The 12,867-nt window shown below is 40.8% G+C and overlaps 1 protein-coding gene and 1 long non-coding RNA gene across 3 annotated transcripts in view; one reads left to right on the top strand and one right to left on the bottom strand.

The window, feature by feature from the left end:
* LOC142144026 (uncharacterized) overlaps window positions 1–12,867 on the bottom strand; it is a 995,146-nt gene that overhangs the window by 819,027 nt on the left and 163,252 nt on the right. The gene's annotated exons all lie outside the window — the stretch shown is intronic.
* Window positions 1–12,867, top strand: part of DIS3L2 (DIS3 like 3'-5' exoribonuclease 2) — a 216,220-nt gene that overhangs the window by 148,097 nt on the left and 55,256 nt on the right. The window contains exon 15 of the mRNA XM_075202357.1: window positions 11,890–11,969. Coding sequence (XP_075058458.1) covers window positions 11,890–11,969 — 80 coding nt within the window. The remainder of the gene's footprint in view (window positions 1–11,889; window positions 11,970–12,867) is intronic.

Raw genomic sequence — 12,867 nt, 5'->3', positions numbered from 1 at the left:
TCTCCCGGTTGTCTCCCTTGCTACACTTTTTTTAACTCGTGTACCTGGTTGCAGCCTACAGTCTTCCAGGGAGTAAATGTATTAAGTGCTGATTTTTTTTCAGCTCGCCACTATTCGGTGAGTTTGCAGTGAAAATTTAAAGCGGCAATGGCTTTAAAGGCATTGTTTTGCCTTTTAAAGTCATTGCCACTTTACATTTTCACTGCAAACTCACCGAATAGCGGCGAGTTGAAAAAAAAATCAGCACATAATACATTTACTCCCTGGACTGTACTCTTATTTACCACAGTACCTTGGCCATTTTGGAGATGTCTTTAATTTTCTCTCTTCTGAGATTTATTGTGCATTGAAACAAGATATATGAAATTTCTTTATCTTGCCCCTTTGCCACGACTCTCAGGATCATGCAAGCTAAGGGGTTATGCACAATTTTTGGGTCCTGATGTGACGTAAGAAAAAATAGACCCCGCTAGTCTAGTCTACTAATAAAAAACATGACTGTTCTGGTCTCATAGATGGGCTGCTTGCAATAAGTGTTGGAATGCTGTTCTGCTGCGTTCCAACACAAGTGAATCCCTGATGATATTGTAAGATATGCAGCGTGATATTTATTGATAACTTTAATGAAAAAGAACATTTTTTTTGTGTGTTAGGGAAGAGAGATACTTTGTCATGAAAGACACAAATGTATGTAATGATGGCACAAGCTCAATGGTATAAACCGACCCATCTTTTCCCAAATTTTCTTGCAAAATAAACAAGCTAACTAAATATATTCAGATTTATTTGTTTTTGTTTGTTGCCCGAGTTTGTTGCTTTTTGGAAAGCCCACCCCACAGCTATAGCTCTCTGGGACTGAATTCTTGGCAGTAGAAAATGCAGCTCACATATCACGGACCTTGTAGAATAACCTGGTGGTCTCAGTTTACATGATCCTGCTATATAACTGGACTGCAATCAGTATTTACATGGGGGATGTTTAATTGTATTTCTTTTCCTGTTGAATTTTGCATATCGTTTACAGGCCATTTCCTCGAATGATAATGGACAATGCATTTGGTGGAAGTTGTTTTGAAAACATATCTAGATTAATTGTTCAAGTTTGCTAAAGTTGATCAATTCATGCATAATCAAAGAGAAATAGTGTTTTACACATATCCAGCATAATAAGGATGTTACTTTGTTGCAGGTTATGATTAACAATATTTTAGAACCACAAAATTGAAGGTGGGAGATGGCTTATGAAGGAAGACAAATGAAGATTTAAGTAATTTTTATGTTCTATGGACTCCCACACCAACAATGATACAAATATGCCTCAGGGTTGAATTTTGGTATATGAATAAAAAAGAAGACACTCCCATCAGAAAGGGTCTTTTATGATTAATACATCTTATGGATCCACTAGAGAAATCTTCATATGTAGCAGCTATGACCGTTTTTGTTTTTCTGTTTGTTTGTTTGTTCCCCCAAGAGCATTGTAATAATCTAAGAGTGACTGGAGTTGTCATATCAGATAAGCAAGTCATTTATCTACAGAGGGTAGGTATTACATTGTATTTAGCTCTCCTCAATTCCTATTTCAATTTTAAAGAGGTTGGTTTGTGTTTTCAGTAAATTGTGGTACCCAGCATGTTGTATGTAGTCTATTTTATTTATTACTTTTGCATTTTTATTTTTGTATTTTTTTTACTTAGAACAGGGTGTGCAGGGCAGTTTAAACATAAATAATCTTGAACAATTGTTCACCTGTTAGGATTTCCCAACATTGTATCTAGAGAGTTATTCCAATCATTACCAAACAATTCACGTATGGTCTTCTTACTAACATAAGACTGCACATGAAACAAAGAAAGTAGTTTATCCACAATGAAGGGAAATCATCCACTTTGGAAAATGTAAATCATTTACAGACAGTAAGCTTGTTTAATTTTATTGAAACAATACTGTTTTCTGTAGGATGCCCCAGCCCATGCAGCCTTTAATCTGATAACTCAGAAAGAACATAAATTAATTGAGGTTATTGAGACTTTGGAAGAATAGAACAAACATTGTTTGCCATGTGTGGTGGTAGGAAGTGATTTTAGGTTTGTGCAACTGATAAAGTTCCTTCTAATAAAATTAGTTTTTGTATATTTATAAAACCAACCTTTTTAGGTACTTTATGATAGAAGCTTGATTAATTCCTCCATTATGGAGATTTTTTTTTCCATTTTACTGGCACTCTTTGACGTTTTGCTGGTCTAAATAGTCTCAAAAATAAAATGCTAATATTTTTTTTCAACAAAAGTGGAAATCTTGGCAAAAATAATAATTTTGAAAAGTCAACTATTTTAATTGTATTGGCTATTCCCATAGAGAACAAAATGTGATGTTGGATTGAATAGTTTGATGTATGCTAACTCAATGAGAATTGTGGAACAGAATTTTAGGCTGTCTAGGACTGGCTCTTCTGGCTCTTACAAAACAAAACCTGGGCAACATTTGTAAAAGGGACAATTTTTCTAAGTTTCTACACTAAGCCAAATCAAACAATTAGAGAGAAAAAATAAGTAATGCTTGTTTGAACTTTTAAATATGAACTTCCATCCACAAATGCCACACATTTTAATTAGCTGTTCCTCATTATTTTGATTGCCTCCCCACTCCATTACAGGCAGCTGCAGCTCTTCCCACATCTTTAGGAAGTTTCCTGATGGGATCTGAGATAAAAGTTAAAAAAATAATAATTATTATTCAGTCATTTTAGCTACTGTGACATCACTGCCCTGGTGTGTAAAGTCTGTGTTGAGTTTAAAAAAACAAAACAAACCTAAAAAGAAAACCTTGAGACCTGTTACTTGAGATATACCTTTCTTTGCGTAAAACAGACTTCTACTGAATAGTGAAAAGAGCACAATTTTAGTATTTTTAGTTAAGACCAATAAATCCTTTAATAGCAATTCTAGTTACATTTGCTGTGTGTGAATGCAGCTTAAAGTACCAAAGCAGGCCCTGGCACCTGTATGCTGACCTACTTCTATAAATTTGAGTAAATGAATACCAAATGTGAGTTACTACTGTCAACTTAGGTATGATACCAGTCGAACATTGTCACCTTTAAACTAATAACCTTTAAAGCATGACACCTAGCTACCCAAGGGATCTCTCTGAGCTAAATCTATATAGAAGTTAAGTGGGAGATGTATTTAGCCACTTAATGGGGACTGGACATATGCACCACCTTTTTATAGTAAAGCTACAGGCATTGTTTGGTATCGGCAGTATATTCTGCATAATTCCTGCCTTCTAACTGTAAAAGTCCTAAATGAAGCAGGGAATGGGAAGTTACAACATTTGCTGCAAGAGTACCCTTGAGTAAGGGTGTTGGATATCTGTGACAGTGTGTGTGTATTTAGGTTATACCTGTGCAGATGTATGGAATCTAGAGTCAGCATATATGTTCAATTTATCTTCACTTGCTAAAGTAGCAATTGCTATATTCTAGATGGCCAACAAAAGTCCAAGCAATCTGGATTGGATAGCTCTAGTTAATAAAACATTGCAGCAAAAGCAGTTTAAATCTCTAGGTTGGAATTGGAGAGTTTTTTATTGTAAGGGATAAGTAAATGTCCATGTTTATTGTGATTTTCCTTTCTTCATAAAGTACCAAAGGATAAAGGTCTTTATTGCTAGTACTAACAAGGAAACTTTTCCATTTAAGTTTTGAATGTTTATGCAATGCTGCCTTAACCATTAATTTACATAATAATCTACCCTACTAACACGAGTGATGGATATGGCAAACATACACCACCCATATGCTTGCTAAAAGGGACCACCTGCTTGCAAATACTTTTGTGCTTACGTATTCATGTAATCTCTTGATCATGCAACAGATGTAGTGCATACAGAAGACCAATAAATGCCCGTGTTTACAATCCTTAATTTATTCAAGAGCCTCCATGTGCTACTACACTTTTGACAATCGAAAAATTTCTTTCACCCCCATAATGTTAAGACACCCTCTGCCCCGTTAGATGTGCTATCAGATTGCTTCTCTGAGGCCACTAAGATCCATTGTTCCAGAGTGGTGATAGCCCATCACTGCTCAGTCACATGCATGATCTGTCATCCACTAGCTAAGCCATAACTAGTAAAGATGGGGGGGAAAAAACTTTTTTGTTTTTTACTTTTCAGAAATAATAGTGTAATAGATTATAGCATGGAGAGAAAGAGTTGTATGTTTGGCACAGATTATGTCATTATTAAGATGAAATGTGTTTAAGTTAAGGGAGTTTACATTCGGCTTCCTTGAGCTTGCTGGAAACCCCGGTCTCAGGCAGGTAGATTAACACAGTGTGCTCTGAGCTGTATCTGGCACCTCTCAACTGCAGACTTCAAATAAACACATTGTCACTTTACCATATTTGCATGAAAAGTCAGGCTGATGCATATTATTTGCTATCAATTGCTATACATGTGCCACACACTCCCAATGTCCTTTCACTGGGCCCACCCAACATGTAGTTTTCATACCAGGTTTAAACCTTTCTATTCATTGGAATTCAGGAGTCTGCCAAGTATTATTTTTAATCTTACTGTTCTGGCTTTTACTACTTAATGGATGTCTCTTCTGTGCATTTCCTACTCTCACTTAGTAGTTCAGAGCAGTTAGCCATTCCAGGCCCATCGCCATTCTATTCCTATGTTGACCACAGATAACTAAGTCATTTGACAAATTAGGGGTTTAGAGGTTCCATAAATGGTCTTCTGTCCTGGATTTGCATTTCTGTGACTATGGATTACCCATCTATGTATAGTTGAGTTCTTTTTCTCATACACACTGGATTCAGTCATTGGAGGTTCCTGTGGTAAATGTATACACTGGGGCTGTGATGTCGGTCAACATAGGGCATATATACAGAGAAGTTTGAGAGTCTGCCTGTTTAGTTAAAAAAAAGAATTGTTACCTCCTGCCGATAATTAAAATATACAATTTACTTGATCTAAGAAAGTCATGTAATGTCAGATACTTTACTATTTTGCTGATCATAGATTATACATGGAATGTTCGGAGCATGGCATCAGTCTAGTATAGGGGTGGGTGCATTACGATGCTGAGATCGTGAATGGACAGATAACTGCCTTCTATAACTTGGGTTACATTTAGTGATGCTCTATGGTCGAAGTGGTGGTATGAAGCATATAATGGGAATGTAAGTAAGTGGAATTTGATAGTTTAAAAAAAATAAAAAAATAAGGCAGTAGAAGTGGCTGTATAGCATACACCCTCACTTTAACCACTTGTGATGCCAACATATGTTAAGATCATCTGCTTTGTTGGACAGTTGTATTTGTCCATTGGTTAAAAAGTGCTTGTTTAAGAAATAAATGTAAATAAAGTTCTACGTTAGAAGCATTTTCTCTATCCACAATCACAGGTTTTCTTTGTGCATGGGTCAGAAGTTCTTAGCATCTGAAAAGCAACAGTTTTACTTCCCAAAAGGGTCAGTTTTTTGTTTTGTTTTTTTTTGCCTAAGAAGCATTCTACCTACGGTACTTTCCCATCAGCACCTATTGCTTTAATGACATAATTTCTTCACACTCTCAGGCTTTGACAGTGAATTTCTCTGGAGCGAATGATACTGGCAGTTAAGGCCGTAATTAGATTATTAATTAAGATGTGGAGTGTTTTTTGGTATAACTCCTCTGTCCCCTCTACAGTTTATCAAGAGGTGAACCAACTCCCAGGCCTTTATGGAACCTTTTCGTGTCAGTGATGGATGAGGAGTTTCAACCCAAAAGAACATCAAAGCAGGGAGATTGCCTGCTGGAAGTAGAAGATGGGGGGGTTACAAAAGGAAGGCTGGGCCCTCCCACACTGAGTGACCCATCAGCCAATGGTTTCTTGTGTGTTTATACACATGGAGGCAAGAGGAAGCCTCCTGCTGGGACTTAGAAAACAGGGAACACAATGGCACTTTTGGGAAATTGGCCTGCAGTTTCAATACTGCTTCTCACAAACTGTCCACACAACATCTAAATCCCATTTACAGAAGTGAAGTTCTCAAAGCCTTAAATAGAACATATAGGGGAGGGCTTGAGGGAGTCAGAGTTCTGGCACAATGGGCCTTTTGGCAGCATTTTCCTCTGAATACCAGAGCCCGTGGCTAATCGTTTTAAGGGTGACCCCATGGGCATTAACAGTCATTGTGCCTGTGTGGTTTTGTGCTGTGTGTGAGTGATGTTCTCTATTGTGATGCAGTCATGCAGATTCCAATTATCAGACATTATACTTCCCTGCTTGTCAGCCAAGAGGCGACAAGGCACTTTTATACTGCCTAATGAATTTTTATGATCTTCCCCTTTTCTTGCATTTTTTAAAAATAATGTGTCATGAGTGTCTGCTTGTTTTTCTCCCTCTAGCAAATCCTTAATCCTTGCTGCCAGCAAACGTTGCTCCAAGACACATTGTTTTCTTTTGTCGGTCTGACATTGTTTTATCTGACTTGGGAATGGTGATGTCTTTATGGACATAATTTGAGATGATAAATAATTGAAGTTATTTAGTTTATTTAGTATGTGTGATTTAAATAGTTTAAGGTGCACCACATTTTCTATCCTCAAATATTGTTTTTCTTTACTGGAATGAGGTTTTCAGGCCTGATCTCTGGTTATCTTCTATATAGTTTCATATAGTTTTTTATTTAAAATGTTTACCTAGACATGCTCTGTGTTATATTTAAGAGGTAAAGCTCATGGTTCATTCGTACTCACCAAATCATTGATATGATGAATGGTTAGCAACAAAATGACAATCTGGACCTGTGATCTGTAGGAAGCTTCTTTCTTGCAGTAACTGATACATGTTTTCATTACATCGTGATTGCTTCTCTCCATATGCTGAAACGGTACGTTACTTTGTAGTAGATATGGCATTGGTATTGCACTTTTGACTCTCGGCTCTGTTCTCCAGGCACTGAAGAATGGGGAATGCAGTGAAAGTGCTTGGTATGAAGTTTGTGTGTGCGCATTGAGCATCTCGAGTTATGTAAGGGGGTTGGGTACGATATGGCGACTGTGAATATGTCGACAGTTATACTGTTGACCCCAAAATGGTGGTCGTGTAAAATCACAACAGGTTCATTCTGTTGACATGTTTAAAATGGTGACACTGTGCCTATTCACCATCGACATTCAAAGGGCAATGCTGTATTGCCGACTGGTCCAGCGGCTGTAAAGTCGGCTGCCGCTGGCATGATAAATGTTTGAGTTTACTGAAAAAGTAATAAGACCACTTTGTTGGACCAAATGACATTATGAGCAGAGGGAACACATACTGCTGCTCTGATTTTCAGAGTAGATTAAAACTGCAATAGCACCTGAGACATATTCGCTATGGTGGCCTCTTCTTATAGAGCGAGCCCAAGAGCTGCCACATGCAGCCATTTTTCCTGGGGCTTGGCTACTTCTGTAACCAGTTGAAGCATCGTTCTCTTGATTTTGGCTTGTGATTTGTGTTTGCTCACCAGCTCCCCTCCTGGCTTTTATTAGGTGCTGAGACATAGAGGAGCCCACGGAAACTGCTTCACGGAGGAATTATCATCTAGGAATGATTGATTGTCTAATGAAGCAGACATCACCATAAAATAACAGACTAACTTGCTATTGTTGCTACAAATGCAGTGCACTCAACTTGCATCATAATCGTGCCAAATAAGGGTCTTATCATAGTCTGGGCAGTAAGCATCATGATTTGCTATTCATTAGTGGGTTAGAAAATTGGTCTAAGTGCATCAGGTTTAAATATAGTATTATTGATTTTGTCTATTGTATTTCCCCATTCCCTTTATTATGGCTTGAATTACACATTAAGAAATTGATGCAAATATTACTACTTGACTACTAGCTTGTATCAAAATATGTCCACCCAATTCTCCGTTTTCTACTTTAATACAGCAAATTGTTATGAACTGTATTATAATAATTTAACATTTTTAGTGATGTGTACTTTATTTTGATATCTGAACTTAAATTACGCTTACATTTTACGGTCAAGTACCAGCAAACAAATACGTTTCAACAAATCATCTAAGATATAGCTGCTTGCGATGAAACATACATTCGGCATGTATTATTTTCTAGTCATTTATCAATTCTGTTTTCTGTAATATTTTTTTTTGTACGTAAGCTTACACACAAGCTTATGATGTAATGTAAATTCCCATTTATCATCCTGGGTTTTAGAATCCCCGGAAGCTTGTCTGTGCCCATATAGACTGTACCTCTTCTCTCACCTATGTGATCTCTCTGACTTCTCCAACTCTCCCTTTCCACTCTCCGATCACCATCTACTCTCCTTCAATCTGTCCTTTTCCCCTGCTTCCCCTCTCCCTAAAACTACCCTCACTAGGCGCAATCTTGAAGCTGTCGACCCCACTTCCTTTTCCTCCTCTCTTGATACTCTTCTATCCCCTCTTCCCTCCCTGAGCTGTCCTGACAAAGCCGCCTCTCTATATAACCACTCTCTCACCACGGCCCTGGACGCGATCGCCCCTGCCTCTTCAGTCCGTCGCCTAATTCCCCAACCCTGGCACTCCAATCTCAACCGCTTCCTTCAGAAGTGCACCCGTGCTGCTGAACGCCTCTGGAGGAAATCTCGCTCCCTGGCTGACTTCCTTCACTTGAAATTCATCCTCTCTTCCTACTGCTCCGCCCTCTCCCTTGCCAAACAATCCTTCTTTAAGTCCCTCATTTCTTCCCAGTCCTCTAACCCCCGCCGCCTCTTTTCCACATTCTCCTCTCTCCTCCCCCCTCCCCCTCCTCCTATCCCACTCTCCCTGTCTGCTACTGATTTTGCCTCCTTTTTCTCCTCCAAAATTAAGGCCACCCGCCTTAATATCTCCTCCTCCCTTTCCTCTCTTGCCCCCCTCTCCGCTCCTCCCTCCCCCCGCTTCCCTCCCTGGTGCTCCTTCCGCCCCACTTCGGGTGATGAAGTACACTCCCTCATTCTTTCCTCTCCCCCTTCTACCTGCCACCTCGATCCCATCCCATCTCACCTTCTTCGCTTCCTCTCCACCACTGTCTGCGACTACTTAGCTCACCTCTTCAACCTGTCTCTCTCCACTGGCACTGTCCCCTCCACCTTCAAACATGCCCTTCTCTCCTATTCTCAAAAAACCTAATCTTGATCCCACCTCACTCGCCAACTACCGCCCCATTTCTCTTCTCCCCTACGCCTACAAATTTCTCGAGCGAATTGTTTGCAGTCGCCTCTCCCGTCACCTCTCTGACTATTCCCTCCTTGACCCCCTCCAATCTGGTTTCCGCCCCCTCCACTCTACTGAAACCACCCTGACCACTGTAACTAATGATCTTCTCTCTGCTAAATCCAGGGGTCACTTCTCCCTGCTCATCCTCCTAGACCTATCTGCAGCCTTTGACACTGTAGACCACCCCCTCCTCTTGCAGACCCTTCACTCTCTCGGCCTCTCTGGTTCTGTCCTTACTTGGTTCACCTCATACCTCGCCAACCGTTCTTTTTCTGTATCCATTTCCGGCTCATCCCCCCCCCCCCTCTGCCCTCCCTATTGGAGTCCCTCAGGGCTCTGTTCTTGGCCCTCTACTCTTCTCACTTTACACTTCCTCCCTCGGTGCTCTCATCACCTCATTCGGCCTTCAGTATCACCTATATGCCGATGATATTCAACTTTACATCTCCTCTCCTGATCTTTCCCCCCCCCCCCCCCATCTCTCTCGTGTATCTGACTGCCTCTCTGCCATCTCTTCTTGGATGTCCTCACGCTTTCTTAAAATTAACATCGCTAAAACCGAACTCATTGTTTTCCCTCCATCTAAATCCTCATCCCATCTGGATCTCTCCATAACTGTTAATAACTCCACCATCTCCTCTGTTCCCCCATCTCCGCTGCCTGGGCGTCACCCTCGACTCCTCGCTCTCTTTTGCCCCCCACATTCAATCCCTTGCCCAATCCTGTCGCTTCCAACTTCGCAATATCGCCCGCATCCGGCCCTTCCTTTCTCATGAAGCAACCAAAACCATTATCCATGCGCTTATCTCCAGGCTGGACTACTGCAACCTTCTCCTCACCGGCCTCCCCCGCTCTCGCCTCGCCCCCCCTCCGTTCTATACTCAATGCAGCTGCGAGGCTCATCTTCCATTTTTTCCGCTCCTCTTCTGCCTCACCTCTCTGCCTTGCCCTTCTCTGGCTCCCCTTCCCCTACCGTATCCTTTTCAAACTTCTCACCCTCACCTACAAGGCCCTCTCCCACTCTACTGCCCCCTATATCTCCAACCTTCTCTCCATCCACACTCCCGCCCGGTCCCTGCGTTCGGCCAATGACCGTCGCCTCTCGACCACTCTGATCACCTCATCCCACTCTAGAATTCAAGACTTCTCCCGAGCTGCCCCCTTCCACTGGAATGACCTCCCACGCTCCATCCGCTTGTCCCCTAACTTGTGCGCCTTCAAACGGGCACTCAAAACCCATCTCTTCCTTAAAGCCTACCAGCCTTCCACCTAACCCTCTCTCCATGCTCGCTCCCATCCCCTTGTTCCTCCTCTGTTGGGGTGCACGCTTGCTCCCCCCCCTCTGACTCCCTTTGTGCCGGCTGTCTGTTTCCCCTCCCTTTAGGATGTAAGCTCTTATGAGCAGGGCCCTTCTCCCTCCTGTCTCTCTACCTTCTCTTCTGCTCCTACTTCATTACATCTGCTTTGCCTGGAGCCTCTGAAGTTTTGGTGCTAGTTGTTTATTGTTCTGTACTGTTATTCCCTGTACTGTCCATTGTTTGTACTGTGTTCGGCGCTACGGAAACCTTGTGGCGCCTTATAAATAAATAATAATATCTTCTGCAGTGCAAACGGGAAGGACTCTACAAGGAAACCTTCCTGATTTGCACAAATGCAAATATGTTCACTGTAGCAAAAATCTTCCTGCAAAACTCACATTTGAGCCAAAACATCTTGGCTGGCACAGAGGACACAAGTCTAGAAACGTGTTGTCGCCCTCTCTGGCGGCAAAACCGGCTTACAACTAGAAATAGATGTAAGACTTGGAAAAATGCATTTTGGTTGTAGATGCTCTATTTGAGGTGTAGGAAACAGCATTGTGTGTGGGTTCTGGGGCACAGGGCAGTACTTTCCTCCCATGACACATCTTGGTTACTCCTTTCTGTAGTAAGCCTATTTGCCTGCCCTGTAACCACTGTGTCTGCCAGCTGTTACTGGCTAATATCAAACTTCCCTGCAGCATAACCCAACATTCTGTACTACTATACTTTTCATAAATAGAATTCAAGGACATGCCACAGCTTTTGCAAAAATGCATTTTGGGTGGAAATGCCCTTTAAGGTCAATAGGAGCAATGCAATACTGCATTTTAACTTCTAATTTGGTCTAAACGTGGCTTGTCTCCATTAAATATATTCTTTGGTCTTGAAAAATGGGGTGCCCTCACTTATATGAAGACTCTAAACTGGCTGGAATTTGTAAGAGATTATGTCCTTATCCCAGTGAAAGTCCCTGACATGAGGTAAACCAGTTTTTAGCATTCATCCCACCCACCTTTGGGAAGAAGGCATAGTTTTGGAAGCTGTGAAAGAATGCAAGCTTTCATTTCTACCTCATCAGTGCAAATTCTGACCTTGCCTTCATGTTTTTCCAAGGACAGTTTTTGTGGACCGAACAGGTTGTGGCTTTGGGGTGAAGTGGACATGGCATGACTTAATGTGGGCACAGTCTTGCAACTAGATATGTTACCTAGATAATGCCAATTTCACATTCTTCAATCATATGATTAATCATCACCTCTCAAACATTTACAGTAGAATTGACAGATAAGTTCTACCACAATCTAAGTCTTAACACTTCTCTCTCTCTCGTGCAGTTGAAGATATCATTCACATTGGACAAAGAGAGTGGGATGCCTCAAGGATGCTATATTTACCAGTACAGAGACAGTAACAAGTAAGTTATTCATTGAGGAGGTGTCCAGGTAATAATGCTCAGTATATTTGCTATGTATGGGACAATGTGGTACAGCACACTTTTATACATCAGCCAATTCTTATCTTGTGCAAGAAACTATATTGATTAAAATGATATGTCATTAGATACACACAACTTGTGAGTATATAATGTACATTTGCCCATTTTGTGTCAGTGATGGGTTTTGTGTTACTAAATTATGTGAGTGTCACTGTCTTTGTGGCATAGAGCTTCATTTTGCTGAAAACTCCTTTCCCAGGTGGGTATTTCATTACCCAGTGAGAATTCAGAAGTGGCGGTATGAAACGTAATGGAAATGTAAGTGAATTTAATAGTGTTACAATGAAGGCAGTATAAGAAGTGGCAGTATGGCATACCAGCCCACTTGTGGAGACATCATAATGGACACGTTGTGATGTCCGTAATTTGGCCTTTTTTTTTTATCCATTAATTGGTCTCCTATACACACTGGAGGCAGCCATTTTATGGCTGACCTATTTATGAAAATGTAGCCTATTCAGTAGTAATCTGGACCTCCGAAATCAGTCTGCCTTCACAAATATTGGTCAATCAGTCCTCACTGATGGTTCCTATAAAGTTCATATGTTGCATACTATTTCACCCCACAAAATGGCTACCTGCACTCCTTGCAAGTCACTGGTGCAGTTTAACAGCAAACATGTACATCTAGCCATTTCTCTGCACTGGTTACCATACCATTGCTGATTTAGACATCGCAAAACCCAGTGTTAAAATGTTAACTGTATGGAAAAACAGTCAGTGAAATAAAACACAAAATAGTAGCTGTGCTTATAAACAAATAATGTGTGAATTGAAAATACCAGACAGTGCAACTTTAAGCGACTAACTGTCCACA

Source organism: Mixophyes fleayi, chromosome 3 (assembly GCF_038048845.1).
Source record: "Mixophyes fleayi isolate aMixFle1 chromosome 3, aMixFle1.hap1, whole genome shotgun sequence".
NCBI classification, from domain to species: Eukaryota; Metazoa; Chordata; class Amphibia; order Anura; family Limnodynastidae; genus Mixophyes; species Mixophyes fleayi.
Note: the sequence above shows the minus strand (reverse complement) of the source record. Positions and strands in the feature narration are given on the sequence as shown.